At 42.7% G+C, this 25,773-nt stretch overlaps 1 protein-coding gene across 1 annotated transcript; it reads right to left on the bottom strand.

The window, feature by feature from the left end:
• Positions 1-497: 497 nt before the first annotated feature.
• Positions 498-24,738, bottom strand: synpo2a (synaptopodin 2a). Its single transcript, XM_084043673.1, has 4 exons — positions 24,590-24,738; positions 10,757-10,908; positions 8,035-8,816; positions 498-6,017 (listed from the first exon to the last, which is right to left on the bottom strand). Exons 1-4 carry the CDS (start codon positions 24,698-24,700, stop codon positions 1,894-1,896), a joined length of 5,169 nt encoding a protein of 1,722 aa, XP_083899799.1. The 5' UTR covers positions 24,701-24,738; the 3' UTR covers positions 498-1,893.
• Positions 24,739-25,773: the final 1,035 nt, after the last annotated feature.

Genomic DNA, 25,773 nt, shown 5'->3' on the forward strand with positions numbered 1-25,773 from the left:
CTGAAACTGTAAACTGATGCATTGGGTTATGTGGGGATTTACCCTTGGTAAATCCAGAGTAATTGATTTAATCCCCCAGACCTATCTAATGAGGTTGTTTATTTACAGAATAATTGACCAGTCTATAAATACTAATTCATTCGGCTATATGTTTTATGATTGTTAGTCTATTCTTGGGGAAACAAAAATATTAGGTTAGCAAGCCACCTTGTTTTACAAACATTTGGATAGACTTCATACAGTGTAATTATTATTATTAAGTAGCCACAGTATAATAAAGTAAAGTATTGTCTATTAATGGAGCCCAACGTGCAATAGTTTTTTGTTTTCTTCCCCCGAATAAACACAAAATAATCTTCCAGTCAAATGTAACAACATGTACAGTATAGGAAAAGTGAAGAAGTGATGGAATTGTGCAAACTGCAAAGAAAGAAGGAATGGAAATAAAGAGAACCCAGTGTGCATGCTTACAATGTGACCAAGCAAGGACAGCCAAATGAGGATAAAAGACACATTTTAATGGCAGTGTGGAGAATCATACAGAAAGTGCACTATGAGAAACACAAAAAGAAAATGAAAAACAGAACATGAAGGAAGAAAGAAACCCTTAACAAAAGCATACAGAACATGAAGAACATACAGAGCCTGTTCACCTAACTCACTTAAAGCAAGTCTTGCCAGCATAGATTTGATAGATATCCATATAAATACAAGAATAGAGGAACAGGCTTTGAAAAGAGGCAATAGAGAAACCTGCAGGGTGAGTAATAGTTGTTTGTATTTCTTGTACATACAAACTCACATTATAACTCACTAAAAGCCAGAGAAGTGGTGACTATAGCATTAGGTGAAACTGAAATTCGAACCGGCTATGCTATCCTCAGCGCTTCCTCACACGCATATGCCATGAGATGGTATAAATATAGCACCTAACATGACGCAACAGCTGGTGAAAGGTTGAAAATAAAACCAAACCACTCAAGTAGGGGCTTTAGCAGAATGTAACATTTTGTTATGTCAATATTTGAAGAGGTTTGAGAATTTAAGTCCATTGAATATTATTGTAGTTGTGGTTATCAAAATAAAACACAGCATGTCAACTACACTAGACCCTTAAATAAGTCCCATGGCTTATGACATCACTGCTTAAAGCCCGAATCATGCTTCGTTGCAGTTGTGACGCGTTGTGAGCTTGGAGGTCAGCTATTTTCAGCGCGCGACACCGTCGTGTGACGGAGCATAAATTAGGCTCGAGTCCACTCCGCCCCAGCCCTAGCCTCCTACCATGGCCAGCCTGTTTCTCTTCTCTTATGTGTAAAATATTGCACATAGTAAGATATTGCTTATCATACATAATGAAACACTATCAATTAGCATTTCATTTCACTATTTAATTAGCATTCCTTCCCTTTAAATCTCTTACAATATCAACTTCCTGTTATCTTTGTACAAAATCTACTTTTTTTCCTCTCTCATTTCTTTCAGCTCTGCTCCCCTACATTCAGATATTGCCATCAGTCATAAGACTCATTCACTAAGTACATCTCTGTGTCCATAATTTAATATCAATGTGTTAAAATGTACATGCTTTATAAAAAATATATAGTTGATTTTTGACTCAGCTGTGTCTGGTATTATAATATACTTACATCCTATGTTATTTTAATCTTTGATTGATGTGTCATGAGCATTTACTCTGACTGAGGATGTTTTTGTCCCCCCCCCTCCCCACCCTAAGTTACTCCTATGAATATGAGAAACAGAAAAAACTGGTGAAGACACTAAGAATGCCAACTTAAATGCACAACATTTGCAGCTCAACTGTGTTGCAAGTGTATCTACCAGTGTTTTCAAGCCTTGGGCCTGTTGATTAGTGATAACACCTAAAACAAATCACTCTTTCTCAACCGCCGAGGGCTTCCACACTTGTGCTGAACTCTTTTTAGCAGTAAACTTGGGCTTGGGAGCAGCGGCGGGGTTGCCAGAAGCAGAATCGGGCCTTGCAGCCAGGGGGAAACAAGCGACAGGAGGGTTGCTTCCAGAAGCAGAATCAGGCCTTGCAGCCAGGGGGAAACTGGGCACAACGTAATTACTGGGAGGAGGTTGGGGCTGATAGGGTGCAGTGGGGGCTGCCATGTAAGGAGGACTATTAGTTGGTTGGTATGGGGACTGGGGAACCTGTTGATAATGGGGGTTTGCTGATTGAGGAGATTGGGGTTGATAAGCGGGCGGAGGAGCTTGTTGATACTGTGGGTTATAGGCCTGCTGGTATGGACCGCCAGGAGCTTGCTGGTATGGACCACTAGGAGCTTGCTGGTATGGACCACCAGGAGCTTGCTGGTATGGACCACCAGGAGCTTGCTGATAGGGATTGTTAACAGCAGGAGGATAAGCATTTGCTGGGACTTGCTGGTAGTGGCCGTCATGTACGAGTGGCTGAGGGGGCATTCCATAGCCCTGCTGGGGATATGGGGCATTCATTGGTCCAGCCGGCTGGACAGGAGCCATTTGCTCATAACTGATTGGTTGGTTTTGGACAGGGGGGTTAGGGACAGGGGGGGCAGGAGGTGCAGGGGCTTCAGGTGCAGGCTTTGGTTTTGCCGCTTCTAAAGCCTCTGCTGCAGGGCCATAGATGAAGAGTGAGGAATCGAGCTGATAATGTTTAAACCTCATGACATCTATAACATTGAGAGGTTTGGGCGCGGGCTTGGCTTTCTCTTTTTTCTTATTTTTGACTGAGGGGCTATCTGGGGGGAGCTGCTTCATCGCTGCAATTGGATAGGAGGGTGACTGCATAGGATTGTAACTATTAGGAGGGGGAGCTCGTACATTTGGGGAGGGTTTGAACTCGTTCGGTACGGGCGCGGCTGGCGATGCAGATTGGCTTGCCTTATTTGCTTGCACAGTCTGAGAGTCCACAACAAACTTCTCCATGCGAGACTGCCTCTTGGCAAACAGGTCGGCTCCTTTCCCTCTGACGGCTGGCATCTCAAATGATGACCCCCCGGATGTAGAGGTTTTTAAGACGCTGGCCATTGGGTTGATGGGTGAAGAAGATCTTTGACTAGGCGAAGGAGATCTTTGACCGATGGTGTAAGAGCTCATCCGTTGTGGGGGAGGTGGTGGGATGTGGTTTTGTGGGGCATTCTGTGAAGGACCCCATGGTTTGGGCGAGTCTTGAGTCACTCTGGGGTTCGCGATTGGCACTGATGTGTTGACGGGTGCTTGCTGTGATGGTGGAGCCCAGGCATTCACAGGCGTTTGAGACTGCATTTGGGCTGGGGACCATGCATTAATCGGTGGTTGCGGTTGAGTCTGTTGCTGTGTAGGGGCCTGTTGCCAGCCTGGTTGTGGCGGAGATTGAGTTGGAGCAGGCTGAGCCCAAGATTGCTGAGGCTGCACTTGATTCTGCTCCTGGTTCCAGGAATTCATGGGTGGTTGAGGATGTTCTTGAGCCTGCTGTTGGCCCCATGTTGGTTGGGGCTGAGCCGGGGCAGACACTGGAGTCCATGGATTCATAGGGGCTTGAGCCTGGGGTTGAGTTTGTGTTACCCAAGGAGGCTGTGGTTGGGCTTGGGACTGTGATGGAGGCCATGCATCCATTGAGGGCTGCTGCTGAGGATGAGGTGCTGGGGCCCATGGTTGTTGAGGCTGAGCTTGAGGCTGAGGCCAAGCAGTTTGTGCAGGCTGAGGTTGCTGAGCCCATGGTGGTTGTGGCTGGGATTCTGGTTGAGGCTGTTGAACCCATGGCGGTTGTGTTTGGGGTTTTTGATGGGGCTGTTGAATCCATGGTGGTTGAGGCTGAGCATCTGTTTGAGACTGAGGAGTCCAAGGGGCCTGGGGGTGTTGTTGCACTGGTTCTTGGGGCTGAGCCCAAGCTGGCTGAACTTGCTGAGGCTGTGCCTGCTCGTGTGGCTGAGCCCAAGGTGGCTGCATTTGTGGCTGTGACTGCTGTTGTGCCTGAGGCTGGGCCCAAGGTGCTTGGATTTGTTGCTGGGCCTGCGGATTCTCTTGAGGCTGTTGCCAATGCGGCTGAACATGGGATTGGGGTTGCTCTTGCTCTTGAGGTTGGGACCATGGTGGCTGGGCTTGAGGTTGAGCAGGTGTAGTAGCCCAAGGTTGAGGCTGAGCTTGGGGTTGAGTCGGTTGAGGGGTCACCCAAGGAAGCTGTTGTGGGGAGGGATTTGGAGGTGGTTCTTGCGACTGCACTTGAGCAGGAACCCAGGGAGTAGCTGGCTGCTGTGGAGCCTGCGTTTGTGCTGGAGCCCATGTGGTCACAGGAGCAGGCTCGGGCTGTGGAGGAGAATGGCTGTGGCCGTTCTCCTCCCATGCTGGCCCTTGCTGAACCTGTTGTGGCTGCTGAGGCTCCGGTGCACTCCATGTGGGCTGTTCCTCAGATGGGGCGCTGGTAGGAGCATCCTGGGGGGCAGTAGGGGGTGAAGGCTCGGCGACAGGCGTAGGCATTTGCTCCAGTTCTGGGGCTTGGGTACTTTCCGCTTCAGGGGCTACAGCAGGTGCGGGCACAGTATTTTCAGCCTGCTGAAGCATTTCCTGGTTGGCACCTTCAATTTGCGGGGACCAAGGTGGAGCGTTCGGGTCGAAAATAGGCTTTGAAGCCACTGGTGGGGGAATTTTGTTTTTAACTCTTGAAGGTTGAAGAAAATTGCACGCCTCGGCTCCCAAGCTAAGATAGTCTTCTTCAGGTCCTGACTCAAAGCCCATTTTCTTGTCACTCCTGTTGAGAAGGTTCAGCAGCTCAGGATTCGGGGGAATTTTGGGTTTGTCTGGTTTGAATGTGAACATGGGCTTGCCCATGTATCTCTTCCTTGTGTCTTGCAAAACACCACTCTTTATTGCAGGTGTAGAAATGCGCTCATCGCGAGAAGCTATCTGCTCGCCTTGGTCTTGATTGGTCCCACTCATTGTGGGAGAATAGGGGGTGGGTGCCGTGTTTTGAACTGAGAAGGGCTTAGCGGTGCGGTTGCTGATTGAGCTCTGCATTTCGTTGGTTTCCTGGTGGACTATGCCATTCACATGTGCAGAGTATTGCTGAATGTGCTGATGGTGCTGCTGCTGCTGCTGTTGATACTCTTGCTGTTGCTGCTGATATATTTCCTGTTGCTGATAATGCTGCTGCTGCTCATACTGCTGTTGCTGCTGTTCGTACTCTTGCTGCTGATATTGCTGGTATTGTTGCTGCTGCTGCTGGTATTGTTCCTGCTGCTGGTATTGTTGTTGTTGTAGTTGTTGTTGCTGCTGATGCTGCTGCTGCTGCTGTTGTTGTTGTAGTTGTTGCTGCTGATGCTGCTGCTGCTCATAGTACTGCTGCTCTTGGTACTGCTGGTACTGCTGCTGGGTTTGTTGGGTTTGCTGGCTTTGCTGGTGGACATTCACGTCCATATAGGCCCGGCCCTCTGTGGTGGCCTGCATGTACGAGCGCTCCTCCACCTGCTGATAAGCGGCTTTCTCCTCCACCTGCTGATAAGCGGCTTTCTTCTCAAACTCCTGCACCCCTTCAACAGGAATCCCCTGTCGCCGTAGTTCCTCGTGCTCAGCAGCAATTTCGTCCATCCGCAGGCGCCGCTGGGCGAACATTAGGGCACCCTTGCCCTTGGTGTCAGGCAAACACTCCATCTCTGCCGGGTCGTTAAGCTGGCGCTCGATTTCGAGGAGTCCCTTGTCCCAGTTCAAGGTCAGCACTCCTTTACCACCCGAAACATTAGAGAAGAAATGCTCGTCAAGTTCCGAGTCACTGGCGGCAACAAGGGTGAATTCAACGGCGTGGGTGTCTTGATCGTCGTCTTCGTCCTCGTCTGGGTCCGATTCGGGCTCGCTCTCTCCTGTGCCGTAGCTCACAAGTGTGTATTTCTTGGCTCTCTGCCGATGTTTCTTGAACATCAACACCCCCTTGTTGTTGGGGTTGGGAGGAGCAGCCGTGAGAAGGAGTGCAATGCGTTTACATTTGGACTTGGCCTCCTTCACCTGCTTCTCGGACAGACTCTCGCTGCGCCTGAGCCCTGTAGAGACACGAAAGAGAGAGAGACCAACTGTGTTCAGAGCTGTAGAGACACGAAAAAGTGAGAGACAAACTGTTTGGGGGTCAAATAATTGCCTCAAGTGGCCTACTTCATTTAAAAGTACACGTGAAGGCAGGGGTATTAATAGACGAGAGACAAGTTGAGACCACTAGGAATCATTCAATCTCTTTGGAGTATGTGCCAGAAAAAATTACATAGATTCTTACTAACAGCTCGTATAACAGAAATTTGCCACTATTAATATCTCTTTCTTTTTTTTTAAGTCTTTGCTTTTGTCAGTTTGCTTAAGTCAGCCTCCATAATAACATTCATTCAAATAAATATTATAAATGTATTCTATATTTTAGAACCCAATTTGTGAATGTAGAGGATTTTGCTTAAAATATCAGCCAATTGTAATTATCAGTAAGACAAGAAAGGAATACATCACTTAAAAGTGACAATGCTGCTGTAAGAAACCTATATTTGTATTTATATTATTCATATTTTATCAATTCAGTAGACAAAGCTGCTTTCGGACAACCAAACCTGAAACAATTAAACTCAAACACATATTGCGAGGAATCAAAGGAGACACTAATGCAACAAACGTAGTAGTAAGTTGTAAATAAATTCACTGATTCATTCATCTTTCTGTCATTCATTCATCAGGATTATATTCCAGCCATTTCGCTTTCCATGCCCACAACGTAATTGTTCTTAAGACTGCTTGGCCACATCCCAGATTGAATCATCTTTTTGCTCATACAATCAAACAAAGAAACATAGAAAAGGTCACCTTATTCTGCGACCCACTTCTAACAATCCTCATTTGTAAACAGACAAGACACGCTACATTATTAACACACTTGCGGTGGTCTGTTCAGCATATTGTAGCCAGCAGTAAAACACGGAAGATTAAAAATAGCCTGCAGGCAACACGCTCACCAGCACCCAGAGCATCTTTCCCACTCCTTATCTGTAAGTCGACAAGTTGCCCACTTTAAAATCTTTATGGTCCTCTTGACTGTGTCGCGTTTCCTAACACCTAATGCCTATCCAGTGACAGACATCACACCACACAGAAAGTCACACACTGTCTTGAGCCCCCCTGACCTCCACCCCCAACAATACAGGCTGTAAAATAACAAACTCCCCATACATTTTTATATTCCCGTAGATTCCTTTACCACTGACCTGAATGGTGGAAGAGACAGCAGGAGTGAGCAGGGGGCTCACTTTTTTAGCTCAGCTAAGACAGACAGTTTTAAAGGATCAGGTAACGGACCGGGGGAAACACATGCTGGTGTCTATCAAAGGGCCACTTCTGCGGGCATCATCAGCGTGCTGGCGTTTTATTTATGTCCCCCACATGGCTCAGAGGAACGCCTCTGCCATTGTGGAGGGCCTTGAGCTCTCTAGAGACTGGACAGTGTTGGATCGTATGAAAATGGTGTAGCGTTTAGTGGTCAATAATGCTTTGTTACACCTCCTCTTGTATCCTATCGTGTACTTGTTATCTGGCCTATGTCAACTGCCTCAAGCTTGTTTTGAGCTTACCTACTACTGATAGAATAGGATCTATCTGCCTGTATCCAAAGCAATGAAACTTAACACACACTCACTTCCAGTAACAGATATTTTATACTATTCAGAGAATCCATTTGAGTGCACACGCTGCACAGCAGGCTTCGGAATCAATCCACATACGTTGTGGACTCTAACACAACACTATTAGGTCACAGTAACCTCCTGCGAGAATAGGCCTTTATTGCGCGCATGCATCAGCACGCACACATACAGATACACACAGTCGCACGCATGCACACACACACACACACACTCAAGCAAGCAAGCGTGAGCACACACACACACACACACACACACACACACACACACACACACACACACACACACACACACACACACACACACACACACACACACACACACACACACACACACACGCACACAAAAAGCTGCAGTTTAGTTCAAATGGAGGTCGGTAGATACTTACTAGAGTGCTTTGCCCGGTGTTTGCTGGGCTTGCCTTGATCCCCCTCAGACCCTGAGGACAGCTGCTCCTCTGCGGGAACTTCAAAAGTGACTGTGAAGGAGGCAGGAGATCCCTCGCTGTGCCCTCCTCTTTCTTCCTCTCCTTCCCCTTGGGTGTCAGCACGTCCACTGCTCCAGGGGCCACCCGCCCCTTCTCCCACAATCACAATGCTCCTCCCAGCCTGTGCTGACAACCCCGCTGGATGCTGCAGAGTGACCGCCACCCGCCCCTCTGACGGGGAGCCGAGCACCACCCCGTGCTGGCTGAGGGGTTCTCTGTCTGGCCGCGGAATGTAGAGCGAGCGGGTGGCTGTGTGGAGGGTCTCCGTGAGCCTCTCTCTGTCTGAGGGGGTCCCCTCGACCCCATGAGCGCTCCCGAGGGACGCGAAGCCTGTGTCCTCCGGGGCTGGCTCAGGGAGCGACACCTGGAGCTCCACCACAGCCCCAGGGGAGAAGCTCCGCTGTGCGCGGTCAGCTTCGTCCAGGCGGCCCTGGGAATCCCCAGGGACTTGCACCTGGACCCGAGCTAGCCGGGGTCCCCCGGAGAGCTCGGTGTCACCGTCCTCCGTCTCCCCATAATATTCGTCGTCCCGGGACTCGGCTATGTACAAATCCCTGGGGGCTTGGGATCTGCCCTTAGGGGACAGAATGTGAAGGGTGGTGGTCTGCAAAGCCTCGCTAGAGGAAGCTCTCTGTTCACAGTACGTCTCCTCTGATTCAAAGTCTCCCGGGGTGATGGAGCATCTATGAGACGAGAGGAAAGAAAGGAAGAATGAATGAATGAATGAGCAGGGTAACCTATTTATTTATTGAACAAACTAGATGATTTAAGCTATTCAAACCTTAAACACAGGAGATACACATGGACAAATAGTACTACTGTTCATTGCAATATAGTTACAATTACAAGCAGTCATCAAACAGTGCTAAATTCCATTTTGTGCCATCCATCACTAATACATTTTGTGAGCGTATTTCATTTCTCACAAAAATGTCATCACATTTTGTTTTACTTTTTTTGATAATTAGATTTGTATTTAAAGGGCAGTATGGTATAATGTATCAATGAGGGATGAGGCCACTGGACAGTGTAGTCAGTGGTTCCATCTCATTTCCAGGCCTCAAGTGGTCAATGTAGTCAAACAAATTCAATCTTGGTCCCTCTTATTAAAAGACTGGACTATGAAGCAGTGAAGTGGAAAGCAATCACATTTCAATGAGGTGCCGCCTCATTTCCCCTCCCAAGGTTACCAAGGGATAGAGGGGGACAGAGAGACAGAATGCTTTATCTATGAACTCAATTGTTCAATTTTGTCAATTAGACCTGCAGTGACAAGCCCATTCCTCCAAAGGGAAAGGGGCGCCAGCGTCTTTAAACATATTGATAGCCATAAGCTGAGCAAGTTCTGTAAGACTAGTCAGGAGAGATGCTGCCCTCCCTGTCAGCCATGATGGCAGTGGCTCAGGAGGTAGAGCAGAGCTTTGTTAGACGGACGGTTCCTGGTTCGATCCCCAACTCCCCCCTGGGTCAGTGATGTGTCCTTGAGCAAGACACTGAATTCCAACTGCTCCCTGGGTTTATCACTACTCCTACAATAATAGTTAGATGATTTAAATGGATAAATTCCAGGTAGTTGAAAATCAATGGTGTGTTCTACCTGTCTACCTGTCTACAAGCTCACCATTCGTCGCAATGTGAGCTTGTAGATCAGCTATTTTCAAAAGATTTTGTATACATTCTTCACAATGAGTACTTTTGCTTTTGGTACTTTAAGTACATTTTGATACCAATACTTTTGTACGTTTACTCAAGTACATTTTGGATTTCTGACTTTTACTTGTAACAGAGTATTTCTACATTGCAGACAGTATATTGATACTTTTACTTAAATAAAACTAGTGAGTGCTTTTACCACCACTGCTAACCATTTCCTCCATTGTCCACACGCATGTCGTGCAGGGAATGATTGATTATCGTATGCCCTCCGAAAAAACCTAGAACACACCACTGGTGCAAATCAATAAGATCAATATGGCTACAGGGCAGGGGATAGATTTATTTATTTATGTATTATTACATGTGTGCCTTTTAATTGTAACCGTTTTCAACGGGTCCTGGCATCAGTGCTTGATATTATTCACAATAAATTCATGAATAACTGAAAAGTGTGTCCTACAGAGTAGATATGACAGGAACTAAATCCACCTGGCATACTCACAGCAATCACACCAAAATAGCCACATGCTCTACTGCCCTACAGTATATATATAGCTTTTACTATAGGCTAGCAACAAATAACATTTGAGGACATGCTGCCACTCTGTTAGAGACCCTGACAAACAGCCCTCCTACCACCTGAGGAGTGGAACAGCTGCTTGTCGATCAGATGCGAGACATAAATCAGAATGTGTGTTTTACACTGACCAAGACACTCAAAGGTCAATGTGACTACACTAACACAGTGGTTTTCAACCTTTTTCACGTCAAGGACCCCCAAATTGACACATATTAGCTAGCTAGTACATTTTGATATCAATACTTTTGTACTTTTACTTAAGTACATTTTTAATTCCGGACTTTAACTTGCAGTATTGATACTTTACCCGCGTGCCCCAAAGTAAAACATTTGAGTACTTTTTCCACCACTGGTTGATCTTTACTAATGACTGATGCATGACGCTACCTTTTGACAAGTAGCTGCAGGCAGTCGGTGGAGGCGTCGATGAGGGCGAAGGCTTCTGAGAGAGTGATGCTGATGCAGGGCTCGCCGTTGAGTGACACCAACTCATCGCCATCCTGCACCCCCGCCACAAAGGCATGGCCACCCTCCTCTACCTGTGGAACACAACATTATATTGAGAAATACCGCAGATGAGGTGGGAATAACAAGGTACCAGACAAAAATAGAATAGAATCAGGGGCGCTGGCATGGAAAATGACATAGGGGGACACTGAAGGGGACAAATGCACGCGAAAATGGTCTTTTTTCCCCCGGGTTTGTTACTTCTTTTTTTTTTTATTACTTTATTTCGGTTAATTCTGTTAATTCAGTACAAAAAATGTACTCCATGAAGTTTAGATCAGTGGTTCTCAAACTTTTTCATGTCAAGGACCCCCAAATTGACACTTATTAGCCCACTTCAAAAGATATGCCAGGGACCCCCATAAGAGAAGATTTTTTACGGCTCTAGCAGTGATTCTCAACCATTTTAATTTCAAGGACCCCCAGTTTGACATGCATTAGGGCTACAGACCCCCATTTAATGGCATTTATATCTCTGGACCCCAATTTATATTGTAAAATCAATGTTAATGTAGCTCTGAGTGTGTACAAATGGAACCAAATGGACCTGTATTTTTTGTTTTTTCTTCATCCCAAAAGTCCGCTGTAACCAAATGGACTGCGGGGGACTGGACTGAATCTTTTTTTTTTATCGACTGGACTGAATCATAGGAATCACAGTGTCTTTTAATTAAACAGGCGCCGGCGCCACTGAATAGAATAGAATTTAGGGGTGAGTACACCTTAATGGTGCCCCGACCAAACATCCTAACTAGGTCAGTCGTGAGTGACCCGACACTGTCAATAGCAGCTTGATTTGTAGCTTCTTTTCCAAGATATAATATTACTAGCCAAGTAGCTATCAACCTGTGGTTGCTGGCAAGACCCCATGCTGTTAGAGCCATGGCCATGCTAAGCCAGAGGCATTAGCTCTGAGATTAAGTACAAGGCTCACAGATAAAGTTTCTGTCATTCCTTTTCCTACAGTTCTAAACCTGTCAATACTGTGAATTGAAGTGTCGACAGCTCATACTTTCAATAAATAAAACTGCATTCCTTTTTCGATAGGGGTTCCCTTCCTTCTGACCACACAAGTTGAGGTTGCTTTTGAGATGGTGATTTCCATACTGCATGATAGTGGTATTTATCACACACAATGCTCATGTTTTGATGCACTCCTAGGAGCTTAACAGCCACAGCACATAGTCAGCCTCCGTCAACACTACTGTTCATTAACTCTTGCCCCCTGAGGTCAGCGCAGTGTCATCAGTTCAGTTTTCACAACAGGTGTTTGCTGTTTTCATGTAACCGGTGCCGGTGTCGTGCAACCGAAAATAGACGATATACAAGCTCACAGCGCGTCGCAGCGCAATGCAGTGTGAACTTTTAGATCTACTATTTACTGTAATATATCAAGCCCTTAAAGGGATAGTTCACCCCAAAAATGACCCAAAAAAGTCATTTTGGGGGTGAACTATCCCTTTAACTGTGCCTTAAGTCCCATAATACAGAATGTTATGCAATGTTATGGTATTCCTGCGTGAAAAGCATTAGAATATCAGAACTGCAGGGGGTGCCCCAAATTTGGGGATTACCCTCAGCATTTGCACAGCTCAGCTCTGACAGTGACTCTGTATGAGATAATAATGCGACACCAACAACTTGGCAGACAAAATATAAGTAGTACGGAGGTCACCAGGGTTTGCGTTGAAAAGCCAGAGTCTAGTGCCTTCACATAAGCCTATAAGTGAGAAAAACAATCTTTATTAATCTTAATCATGTTGTTTTGGGCTTGATGACTGCCAAATGGGTCGAAACATCATGATTTTGCAGATCAATAAAGAAAACATATTTTTAATCACATGCCTTCCAGATACACATTTTAGGATGGTTGTCAACATCACGATGCGCGCGCATATCCACACACACACACACACACACACACACACACACACACACACACACACACACACACACACACACACACACACACACACACACACACGCATTTGGGATAGAGAATAAATTCTCAGTTACAAGTAAAAGGCCTTGCTTGAGTAAAAATACAAAAGTATGGGGCTCAAAATAAGTACCAAAAGTAAAAGTACTCATTTGGCATAATGTCCCATTTCATAAGTTTAAAAATCTTTCAAATATAGCAGATCTACAAGCTCACAACGCATTGCTTGTAGACGTATAAAACGTATAACTGGATAATAAGTTAATAACTATTTTTTAACTAAAGCAACTCAATAACAGTAGTGGAGTAAAAAATATACAATATTTGCCTCTGATATGTAGTGAAGTAGAAGTATAAAGTATTGGACTGTATAAAATGGACATACTCAATAAAGTAAAAGTACCTTGCACTTGTAGCCTATAGTAGGCTACTTGAGTGAATGTACTTACAGTAGTTATTTAATACCACTGGGGCTCACTCAACACAGACGTAAAGGGCAGTCTTTACACAGCTAAACTAATGGCTGATGCATCCCCTCTCTTGTAATTGGTTTCACAGACCTATAAAACGGTTCATTAATAACCGGATGTAACAGGAAGAAACATGTTGTACATTTCACACAATGTATTTTTCATGCTGAAGCTTTATATTCTGACAGTAGCCGTTGCTATAGAGTGCTTGTTCAGTAACAGGGGTCTCCCTATTTGTCCACCTCTTTTGTAAACAGAAAATACATTTTCAAGTGGGTTACAAATTTAATCCAATCAAGAGAGAGAACCCGAAAAAGATCCAACATGTTAGCTCATTTATTTGTTACAATACTTCCAATATCACTTAATATGAGTTCTGTCTCCTGACTGGATGAAATTGGTTAGCCTGGTAAACCCTCCCTCCAGAAATCTGAGGGAGGGTTTACCAGGCTAGAAATTGGTATCCCAACCTGAAAATGTGTTTTCTGTTTGTTTTGCACATAGAATACACATTAAATATATTCATTAATCTTGTAAATGCTTAAAATTGAGAGATTTAGAAAGAGAGAGAAAATGGAAATAGGCTTAAGATTTGTTGAATTGTTATGTTATCTGATAAGGAGAGATCAGTGGCCTAGGCCTATAGGCTAGAATTTAAACTGCTATCCAATGCGAGTATCGAGACTATGATACTTTCACTGGATAGCTGTTCTCAGCCTGTCATCCGCTATAAACACTATGATTCATAGTTACAGTACTGTTTATGCCATAAACAGTAAACATAAACTTTTGTGGCGGATGCTAATTTGCAACATAACGTTGGAGTTGAGAGACTGTGATATCCATCGTGCTAATCACGCCCTCTAGCGGCATGATCACGCCATAAAGTCAATTTATCTAAACCAAAATAAAAACGGTCTACCCAGATACTAGACTAGCAATATTTTATTGAGTTACTGTTAACCAAAATACCCCCTGCTGTGGAAACCACACAAATCTCGTAAATCTATCTTTCCAATCACTCCCACTCGAACCCCACACACCCCGGCCCTTCAATTCATCTACAGCTGTCTCTGTAGAGAACCCGTTCCGTTCCCATGGGTTCTTCTCGCCCCCGTATGGTTCTGACAAGAGGCCGTCACGTAAATACTAATGGGACGGGGAGGTAGCAAAGGATACAATTGGGAATTATGGTATGATTATTATTAATACACCACAATGTATACGCATACAGTAGCCTTGCTGAACTAATTTTTCACTAGTGGGTCAGTGTTAGCCTTAGATAAAGACTCTCGTAGATGTATTTTATCCATTTAGACTTTTTTCTCTACGAGAGTCTTAGCTGCCAGATTGGCCTGAAATGTCAGCTCCAAAACCCGTACTTCTCTAAACATGTACAAATGCAAAATACAAGGTGCTTACCCGCGTGCTCCAAATGTTAACTCGGTATCCGGTATGTTTGTGCAATATATTAGTCCATATTTTTCAATAAAGAAGTGTATTAATCCCGTCTGTAGCCGAACGAGCCCCCCCCCCCCCCCCCCCCCCCCTCCTTTACTTCCTGTTTGCATTGAGTGTAATTCTGGCTTTCACCAGATGCGCCACGTCGCTACCACGCATTGGGAACTGCGGATAGAATCGGCCACAGACGGGATAAAACACTTCTTTATTGAAAAATATGGACTAATACATTGCATAAACACGCCGGACACCAAGTTAACATTTGGGGCACGCGGGTAAAACATTCAAAATGGATAAAATACATCTACGAGTCTTTATCCTAAGGCTAGGTCAGTGTTACAACTACAGCATACTGGCTTGTGGTAGCATGATCAAGTGCTCTAAAGATTCTGCAACATTCCTGTTGTAATGTAAGAAAGGCAGATTGTGTGATTTCACTGGGGGGAAAAAACAACACACCTACACCTACTACAAAATATGTCCAAATCTTTACATTCTATCTATGACTAATGACTATGTGTGTCACTGGTCCAAATAGAATGTCCCACGGTCTATTCTATCACTATTCACAAACAATCCCCAAGGACATGCAGTGAAGAAGCTACTCCACAAGATGGCAATGTTTATCTATTCTATATCTATTATCTATTGTAAAAGGACTCTGGCAGCATACAGCAACTGAAGACACCAGTGAACAGTTGTGGAAAAAGTATACTCACATGTTTTACTTAAGTAAAAGTATCAATACTGCAATATAGAAAAATACTCTGTTACAAGTAATAGTCCGGAATTTAAAATGTACTTGAAAGTACAAAAGTATTGGCATCAAAATGTACTTAAAGTACCAAAAGTAAAAGTACTCATTATGCCAAATTTCCCATTTCAAGTTTTCAAATGTATAAAAATATTTTGAAAATAGTAGATCTACAAACTCACAATGCGTCACAACGCGACGCATTGTGAACTTGTGGATCGGCTATTTTCAAATGGCCGAAATGTATATAGGGCTGAAAGTGGTTAATGTATGTTTTGTAATAATAATCAACAAATTAATTATTTACAAATTAACTAGGAACTAAAGTTTTCAAATAATTGTGGTGGAGTAAAGGTATACTATTTGCCTCTGCGATGTAGGCCTAGTGGAGTAAAAGTACATTACTTAGTAAATGTACTTACTTTACACCACTGCCAGTGAAGAACGAAAATGATATTGCTTGGCTGTCATTTCAACTGACATCATGAGAGAAATTATTTTTAACACTCTTTTGGACACGGTGTACACGTGTTATAAATTCCACTCAGTTTTCAATGTGTTACCAAAGTATTTCTATAAACACATTACATCAAGTGCTACATTACTGGGGAAAAGTACTTCCCAGTGAGCGAATAAGCCTTTTGACTAATTATGGGCTTTGCTGTAAGAGGTGGACTACGTTAGCAACACGCTGTGCAATAAAATGGCACTACGGGAGTGTACCATATACAAAAGAAAAACTTTATGGGTGACTTTTCAGACCTGCTAATGTTCAGATAAAAGGTTCTGCGCCTACATCCCTGGGTTTTTTAGGAGAGGAGTCTGTGCAAACAGGCCGTATAAGGCAACCTGTGTGCCTGTGTATTTGGACGCACACCTCTGTGTGCTGGGAGGAACGGTTTGTCTGGATGGAGCACCAGCCCCTTGCTCATCCTCCAAAAAAGGAGGGGAAACCAAACCGGCTTGCACATCCTCGGGACACAAAGATACACAGATTATAGTCGTGCCATGTGCAGGAGAGACTTGCATTGGTGTTTCATGCAACTGCAAGTCATCATACGCTGCTTATGGGGTTCAGTGGTGGACAGTACATTTAGTACTGTAGAGTACTGCAGTAGGCCTAAACAATAGGCTTAAATTTGTTGAGCACCTGTAGTATCAAGTATCTTTACTTGAGTATTGTATTTTTTGGATACTTTCACTCCACTACATTTCAAAGACAAATTATATACTTTTGACTTGACAGTATTTCTAGGAAGGGAAAATGTTAGGCTACTATTATGATTTAACCACTTAAGCCCTATGTCAAAAATAGTGAAAATAGACGTTCTACAAGCTCACAATGCTCATTGAGCTTGCAGATCTGCTATTTTCACTGCTATTGCCATTTTTGGAAAATCTTTGAATTTGTTTAGATTATGTCAAATTGTTACTATACTTTGTAATTTCTACTTTTAATTACTTAAGTATTCTAAAAAGCAAAAAAACAGAGTATTGTTTTTAATATATATAGCTGCTAGCAGCTGTAGAAGTAAAGGAACTTTTGAGAAACTCAACCAGCCCCTTTTTGTCTCAAATGGAAAATGTAGTTTGCAGCGAGGCACACAATGCAATACAAGCTCATTACAAGCCCTGTACAGAATATACAGAAGGCACTACATTTTCAATATGAGTAAATAAATACCAGAGATGTGTCCTACTGTATGTAGAAATACAAATTATTAACTTTACAGGTTAGTCTTTCTAAATACGTGTAATATCCACCAATAATCTTTCACTATTAGAGTATTACTACATAAAATGAGACAATGTCTACAATGAGACAATATCTTCTGCTCTTGTTATGCAAAGCTACCTATTTCAATATGTGACTTTTATTAGTGTTAAACACAACACAAAACCACAGGAAATTCGCATACTGCGTGAGGCGCTCTCATTTAGCCCCAAGCAGTTCCACAGCTTTAAGCAATTATGTTTTTAAATCTCAAGCAAACATTTTCCAGCTGGTTCACAGGTAGGAAATCACACAATGTGAGAGATGGATAACTACTGTGTGTCTCTTGTGCTTTCAGCCGAATCCACTCAAAGAAAGGAGGACAGCTTTTCAATAATACGAAAACATAAAAAAGCTGTGAGAACATGTTCTTGGACTGATCAAAAATACTCTGAATTTTTGATACAAATTCAATTGACCATGAACTGAAAAACACTTTCCAGTTTGGGTTTGCTGAAATACTGAATTGCAGAGCTGTACTGGAATGATGAAGCAGATTGTCCACTCCAGGAAGCCTCTGGTTATAATAAATGAGAAAGATGCCATTTACTGGTAGCCTGGCCTGTGTGGTGCACTATTAGAAGTAAATCTTCTGCCACAAAACCCTGATAACAAAGCAAAAGAGAATAAATCACATATGTCAAGAAGACAAAGAAGATGGTATTCAACCGCAAATCCGCTGGAGACCATTCACAGGCTATATCCATGCCCACATGTACCCAGATATCTGGACATGCACAGTGACAACAAATTGACATGGAGTTCTCAGGTAGGAAATGGCTGCACTTGGGTCCAAAAGAGCGGCTACACTTCCTTCGTAGACTGATGGTCCTTGGGGTCAACTATAAAGTGTTGCTCCTGCAGAGTATTCTGCATCTCAGCCTGGTTTGGCAACCTCAGTGTCAGTGTGGAAAGTAACTAAGTACATTTACTCAAGTACTGTACTTAAGTACAAGTTTGAGGTACTTTTACTGCAGTATTTCCAATTTCTACTACACTACATCTCAGAGGCAAATATTGTACTTTTTACTCCACTACAATTATTTGAAAACTTTAGTCACTAGTTACTTTGTAGATTACATTACAACATACATTAACCACTTCAGCCCTATTTAAACTTTGGCCATTTGAAAATAGCCAAAATCTACAAGCTCACAACGCATTGTGAGCTTGTAGATCCCTTTCAAAAGATTTGTATACATTTGAAAACTTGTGAAATGGGACATTCTGCATAATGACTGCTTTCTACTTTTGGTACCATAAGTACATGTTGATACCAATACCTTTGTACTTTTACTAAAGTACATTTTTAATTCCAGACTTTTACTTGTAACAGAGTATTTCTCATTACTTTTTCCACCACTGCTTCCTTCGTATAGGCTAATGGTCCTTGGGGTCAACTTTAAAGTGTTGCTCCTGCAGAGTGTTCTGCATCTCGGCCTGGTTTGGCAACCTCAGTGAACAGCTGAACGCCCAGATTACCCGAATAACACAAAGAGCGATGGTGGGAGTGCAGGCAGCATCCCACACTCCAGGCTGTCAAATCTATCACACACAACTATCATCAGACAGACCCAGAGGATTATTTCAGACCACACCTGCAGTTTGTCCTCTTAGCTCTAGTAGTGAGTACCTGTTTCTTCCCTCAAGCAGACACTTCTAGAGTTCCCCAGTGCATGGTTAACCACTTTAAGAACTCCTTTGTCACCATCAAAGCCCTAAATGGCAGTCAACCAGAGTCTAATCCCTGTAACATTGTTTTATTTTAAGATATGCTGCAGTAGACTTGTATACAGTAGCTTGCAAGTACCAAAGTTTACACTTGTGTTGTAATGTAGTTCACCCTGAGCTTAAAACATCACCAAGAGAAGATAATGAGCACCACAAAATGCCTTGATCCAACTAACACCAACCTTGCCACCCACCCAGACTTAATCTTCAAGATTGGGACATGCCATGGAAAGTTTCTCAGAATACCTATGAAATTAAATATTCATGCAAGTCTCCTGGGTTTGTGCAAAATGGAACCCTAATTAGGATTAAATCTGGTTAAATAGTGTTTGTGCAATTGATTTTCTGGGCCTTTAAAAATGAAGTGAGTCATGACTTCACAGACTTTGTTCTCAAGCCAGCACTCTCAATAAGAAGTAGAAAAAAACAAAAACAGCTTGCCTTATATGGAGACAACCTTGCGAATGCCTTGTCAGTACACTGACCAATCATGTTCCAATCAACTGGAGCAATTTCTTTTCATTAAATTCAGGAGCTTCAAAAGACAAAATCAGATCAGAGAGGGGAGCACTGCAGCCAAGTGGAATTCCTCGTGATCTTGATATGTTGGCTTTTACAACTATTAAGTCTAATTTATACAGTTGTTTTCCAGCAAGTGGTACCGTTGTACAGCAAAGTATAAATTAGGCTTCAACTGACAGTCCTATATATATATTAGGTCATTGCTCTTTCCATCTCATTCAGAGGAAAAGTGATGAGGCATGCATAGAGTGATGCCTTCCAGATGAGATGCCGCAGGGGTCAAGCCCTCAGATGTCAGAAACAGAGCCATGTGTATGAGATGTCAGCTGTAGGTACTTCTCTGTGAAGAGGTCAATATTTGAGAGCTTTGCTTTAAATTACATTTACAAGACTCTTGTGTAGGTTAAACAGGAGGGGGATATGTTGGTTATCTTGAGCCAAGCTCTAAATTCTTAACACCGGGTTTATTATAAGGAGTTCAACTTCAACCCAATATCTGAAACCAGAAAACCAGATTTTCTAAATTGGCACACAGTTTGTTGATATTTCTTATTTAATTTCGAAGATATTGACCAATGTATTTCATAAGAGAATAGGTCAGCACAAAAGTCAACAACCAATGAGCCAGTCATCACAAAACGTGCGGGATAGGAAGTACCTGAAACATACCTGAAAGTTTCATTCAAATCTAACTCTAGGGAGTGCTACAAATGCAAACATGGATGTGGCATAACAAAACCCACAGGATATGATTTATAACACTGTTGAACACTGCGAACAATTATTTTGCAATCACCCAACAGAGGGGTGGTATCAGTTTCAAACATGTGCCAACCACTGTCTATGACAGTTTGTCAAAATATCATCAAACATGCTGCATTGTTAGGCCACCGTTTCTGTTGTTTGACATCACATGCCCACGGCGAGAGAGTAACAGACCGACAGAGAGAGTGAGGGAGAAAGAGAAAGTGGGTAGAGCCTATTTCACCCACGCGATGATGTCAGACCAGAGCTAGTGTGACCTGCAGAAAAATTCCCTAGCCAAGCGTAGCCCTCTACTAACCATTTCATCCACCGAAAAAACAACAACACACACCATTGGATATCCCCGGCGTCAGTGCAAATCAGCGTTGTTAAACAACGGCTTCTGATGTAATGTTAGTTACTGGGGTCCCCAGATGATTTGCTTAATGTGTAACATTGTTTTCTCACTTAACAGTAAACAAACCAACATAAAGTATAAGTGTATGCAGGGTAGATGCACATTTCTAAATGGACAATTTAAGGACTTTTAAGACCTTTTTAATACCTCTAAGATGACAATTAAGACCATTACTGCGTCAAAGGTAACCAACAAACTATGTATAAAAAATTCAAACATTGTCAAATACTATCTTAGAAAGAGGCATATATTGTGAAGCCAATCTACATTGCGAGGCGTTGTGAGCATCTAGATCAGCTATTTTCACAATATTTATCTGTGGAATGCGAGACAACAAAATTAAATGGCTCAACTCCAAGTGCTTGTCAGGGTGGGGGGGTCCCCAGTTCAAATATGATTATTTTGGGGGGGTCGCGGCCTGAAAAGGTTAGGAACCACTAGATGATGTATTTTTTCTCAAATCTTCACAAATAGTGAAAATAGCAGATCTACAAGCTCACATATTTACAAGCTTGTCACAATACCACACGTGAGCTAGATCTGCTATTTTCACTATGAATACAGGTTGGCCTTGAGATTTGTGGCTTGCCCATTGGTGTGAATGGGCACAACATTCTTTTTTTAAACCACTGTCTTAGCAGTTGTGTGTAACTAATTATTCATATTCAAAAACACCAACATTGTGCAAAAAAGTTGGGGGGGGAGAAAACAAATACTTCTATTCATACCACAGGAAAACAAAGTGGACAAATGTACGAAGTTCAAGATTAAAGTGTCTTGATAGCACTCTTCTGGCTGAGCTTTGATGTCAGTGGAATGCAAAAGAAAAAAAAACATTTACTTGTTCTCTGTGTGGATGACGAGTTGATGAGAGATTTAGTGCAGCCTGGAAACTTGTGATCATCTGACATAAGAGGATGTTTACAGTCCTTGCTGTGTTTAAAGGTAAGCTGTATCTTTTTAAAGACATAGCCGTCAGCTCCACTTTAATTAGACTTGTATGAGGTATTGTATTTCCAAAGTATTTAAATTTAATCTGTAACATTATCTGTGCAACAATGTTCCCATGTCATTTTTATGCCATGCTATATATAGTTGGATTTACATTTTCCATAGAGTATGAGTTTCAGTTAATAACTACCAACCTATATAATTTTCAGGACTGATCTTCAGATGAACAGTCTCAGTGAATGCAACAACATAACTGTGTCCAAACAGTATGCAATACCATGGCTTCTGCAGGACCTTACATTACTTTTGAACAAACAAAACAGCATAGGCTACGTGTATACCATAGGAGTGTGCGTGCGTGCGTGCGTGTGTGTCCTTTGCTTACAACTGCAAAAAAACATAACACACAAAATGACCACAAACATGAAACTACACTGTCAACCTCATGTATAAATGTTTAGCTAGGTTCTCTTCAGTTGGTTTACAAATGCAAGCAGGCGACAGACAAATTAGTAGGGTTTAAAATTAGCACTCGTTAACAAATTGGGTCCCATAAGATGCATGGTAAGGAACCTATGCAAATCTGCTATATTTAATGGAGAGGCCTGAGAAATGCGATAACAGTTATGGTGGCAACATACAAATATGTATGCAAATAAATACTGTATACACAGTGAAAGACCTGTTGGACATGAACTGCCTTTTCTGTATGCCCTCTTTTCAGTACTGTATGTCAGTGGTTCTCAACCTTTTCAGGCCGTGATCCCCCAAAATGATCGTATTTGAACTGGGGACCCCCCACGCTGACAAGCACTTGGAATTGTAGGAGTTGAGGCATAACATTTAGTTTGACTCATTCCACAGATTGTGAAAATAGCCGATCTACAAGCTCACAACGCCTCGCAAGATCAGCTATTTTCCAAATGTTTGCCTCTTTCTTATATTATTTGACAATTTGGCCAATGTTTGACCAGTTTTTATAGTTTAGTTTGTTGATTACTTTTGATGCAGTAGTCTTTTTTCATTTCATTTCTTTCCTTTTTTTTTTGGTATTAAACGTCCTTAAATTGCCACCTGGGGACCCCCCTCAAAATCATGTGGGGAACCCCCTGGGCGTCCCGACCCACAGGTTGAGAACCACTGCTGTATGTGATCACTTGTCATCAGCATATAGGCAACGTCTCCTGCCATCCAAGGGATTATTCCTGTAATGCTGTCATGCATGAACACACAATGTTCAAGGATGTGGCTGGTTGCACAAACATCCTTAGTTTTTCGGCTTAAAATTTCTATTGACTAAGCTAGAAATCCCTTCTAAAGAAATGAATTTTTAATGTAAATGATAACTTATGTTTCAAACAACCAGACTTCAAAATAATATGTACTACTACTTTTACTTAACAGTGTTGATCGATTGCTACTTTGTTGTGAAGGTTGAGGGTGAGTTTTAGTGGTTTTATGTTAACATAATTTCCCATGACCTTCTATTTGTTTGGGTTACTGATCTCTGCAGGATCTACAGTATATATGGACTACCTCTCACTCATCGACACGGCTACATGTGTGTGGTATAGAGTCATGTGTGTATGATAACAGAGTGCACTGCCCAAAGCCTCACACACACACTGACTAGGTCCTGGCCGTGACCATATAAGGGTCCCTAGGAATTCTGCACAAAAACACAGCCGACGCGCAGGAGAATGGGGGGACACGCGCTGTTCCAAATAAATGTTCTCCCAGCAGCTTTCATTCAAGACTGCCAAGTGTACCAGAGGACATTACTAAAAGCAGTGGTTCTCAAACTTTGTCATGTCAAGGACCCCCAAAATAACATGTATTTGGCTGCGGACCCCATTCTGGAAATATTTTGTGCCCAGGCCAGGGACAGCGTACAAGAATTGCGTTGCTAAAATGTTTCCAAATTATTTCAACTTTTCTCATATTTCTTTTCAAGGTGTTTTGAAAATAACACATCTACAAGCTCTGAGCTTGTAGATCGCCTATTTTCAAATAGCTGATGTTTATAGGGTTAAAGTGGTGAAACTGATTCTGATGCTATATTAATTCATTTGGCTGGGAACCCCCTGGAACCCCCTTAGGGACCCCCGGTCTGATTTTACTTTTGAGAACTACTGACTTAGAAAGACATTATTCACCAATGAGAGACAGTTGTGAGGAAGAAAACAAAACAAAAAACAAAACTGTTGATTGGCAACACTTTATCAATATTACCAGTCCAAGAATAAGCTATTGGATGCCTGTTCAATAAGCAACTACAATTTGCCAGTGACATGTCTACTATACTATCAGATCTTTAGTGATGCTTTAAAAGAGAAAAGACTATATAATGATGTGAACAAATCATTTTAAGGCCCCCACTGATAACAATATAAACCTAACTATGTTATCTAAAGAAATGTTATCCGATAAACAGTGGTTTAAAGTAACTAAGTACATGCACTCAAGTACAAATTTGAGGATTTTTTACTTTACTCGAGTATTTCCAATTATCAGTACTTTTACTTCTATTCCACAATTATTTGACAACTTACTAGTTACTTTGTCGATTTTGATTATTATAACAAAACATACATTAACCATTTCAGCCCTGTATACACTTTGGCTACTTGAAAATAGCCCATCTACAAGCTCACAACATGCGATGCCTTGTGAACTTGTAGATCTGCTATTTTCAAAAGATTTTTTATACATTTGAAAACAGACATTCTGCATAATGAGTACTTTCTACTTTTGGTACTTTGAGTACATTTTGATACCAAAACCTTTGTACTTTTCAAGTAGCCTAAATTTTGAATTCCGGACTTTTACTTCACAGAGTATTTCTACATTGCGGTATTGATACTTTTACTTAAGTAAAACATTTGAATACTTTTTTTCTGCTGATAAACAATAATCAACTGTAAAAAAAATAAAAAATAAAAATAATACCTGTGAAATCAGAAAAGGTCTGTAGACACTATCCCCATCTCCCTCGTGTATGAGGAATCCCCAGGGCGCGCCTCCCTGCACCGTTATACAGATGTAGTCCCCGGCACCCATGATGGTGCGCGCAGCTCCGCCAAGCGCGTCCTGAGCGTCTAGACTACCACCATCAAGTTGTCAGGCAGACCAACAGTACAGAACTCCAGAAAACTAAGTCCAGCAGCAGCAGCACAGGGTCTCTGTGTTCAGTGTGTTGTTGTGTCATTCCCATCATCTCTGTCCAACCCGCTCTGAAACGTCACAGCGAACGGTCCCTCCTCAGCCTGCCTGCGTGCGGTTGTTGTCTCCGCCGGGCCGAAAGGCGTGGCCGAGACTATTTTTTGTACCCTGTCCGTCCGTCAGGGACCAGGGTTGCCAGATCTGCTTATTATAATTTCCCGCAAGATTTTATTTGAAAATAGCCAATCTACAAGCTCACAACGCGTAGCATCGCGACTTGTGAGCTTGTAGGTCTGCTATTTTCAAATAGCTGATGTATATGTTAAAGCAGGGGTCTTCAACGTTTTCAGGTCAAGGACCCCCTAGCTGAGAGAGAGAGATGAAGCAGGACCCCCTCTATATTGTATAACAGATTAAAGTTTTTTTTTTACTTAGTCTGCTATTTTTTCCCTCTACAATAGCCTATTTGGCCCCCTCTTTGTTCCCCTTTTCTGAGGGGAACATTAGCCAAAAATAGCCGATCTACAAGCTCTCAACGCCTCACAGCGTTGAGAGCTCGTAGATCTGCTATTTTTGGCTAATGTTCCCCTCAGAAAAGGAATTCTAGGGTTCAAGTGGTTAATGTAAAAAAAACTAAATCCTATCACACAAAGATTTGGCAGACCCCCATAGTAGCTCTGAGGATCCCCTAGGGGTCCCGGACTCACGGACCCCCTGTTGAAGACCCCTGACCTACCTGACCTGGCGGAGACCTGTGCTCCGCCTCCGAGGAGCACTTTCTCTAGTTTGGACCTGTTGCGCTCGTTGGCCACGACGAGCGCAACAGGTCCAAACTAGAAAAAAGTCATATCACCCCAAGGCGTGGGCGATATGATGCATCGCTGTCGATCTATACAAGCTCGGGCTTTAAAGGTTACACTAACCCTATAACCCTAAACGGTCTGTTTCTTGTAGTCATTCTAATTAATATA

The sequence above is a fragment of the Gymnoscopelus microlampas genome, assembly GCF_963454915.1.
Source record: "Gymnoscopelus microlampas genome assembly, chromosome: 19".
Taxonomy (NCBI): domain Eukaryota; kingdom Metazoa; phylum Chordata; class Actinopteri; order Myctophiformes; family Myctophidae; genus Gymnoscopelus; species Gymnoscopelus microlampas.

What these genes read in the sequence shown, in the direction of transcription:
- synpo2a (XM_084043673.1), bottom strand. Translation starts at nt 24,700, where the DNA reads ATGGGTGCCGGGGACTACATCTGTATAACGGTGCAGGGAGGCGCGCCC. An exon ending in GACCTTTTCTGATTTCACAG is followed by an intron (nt 10,909 to 24,589) that starts GTATTATTTTTA and finishes TGTGTTCCACAG; the next exon opens with GTAGAGGAGGGTGGCCATGC. An exon ending in ACACCGGGCAAAGCACTCTA is followed by an intron (nt 6,018 to 8,034) that starts GTAAGTATCTAC and finishes GTGTCTCTACAG; the next exon opens with GGCTCAGGCGCAGCGAGAGT.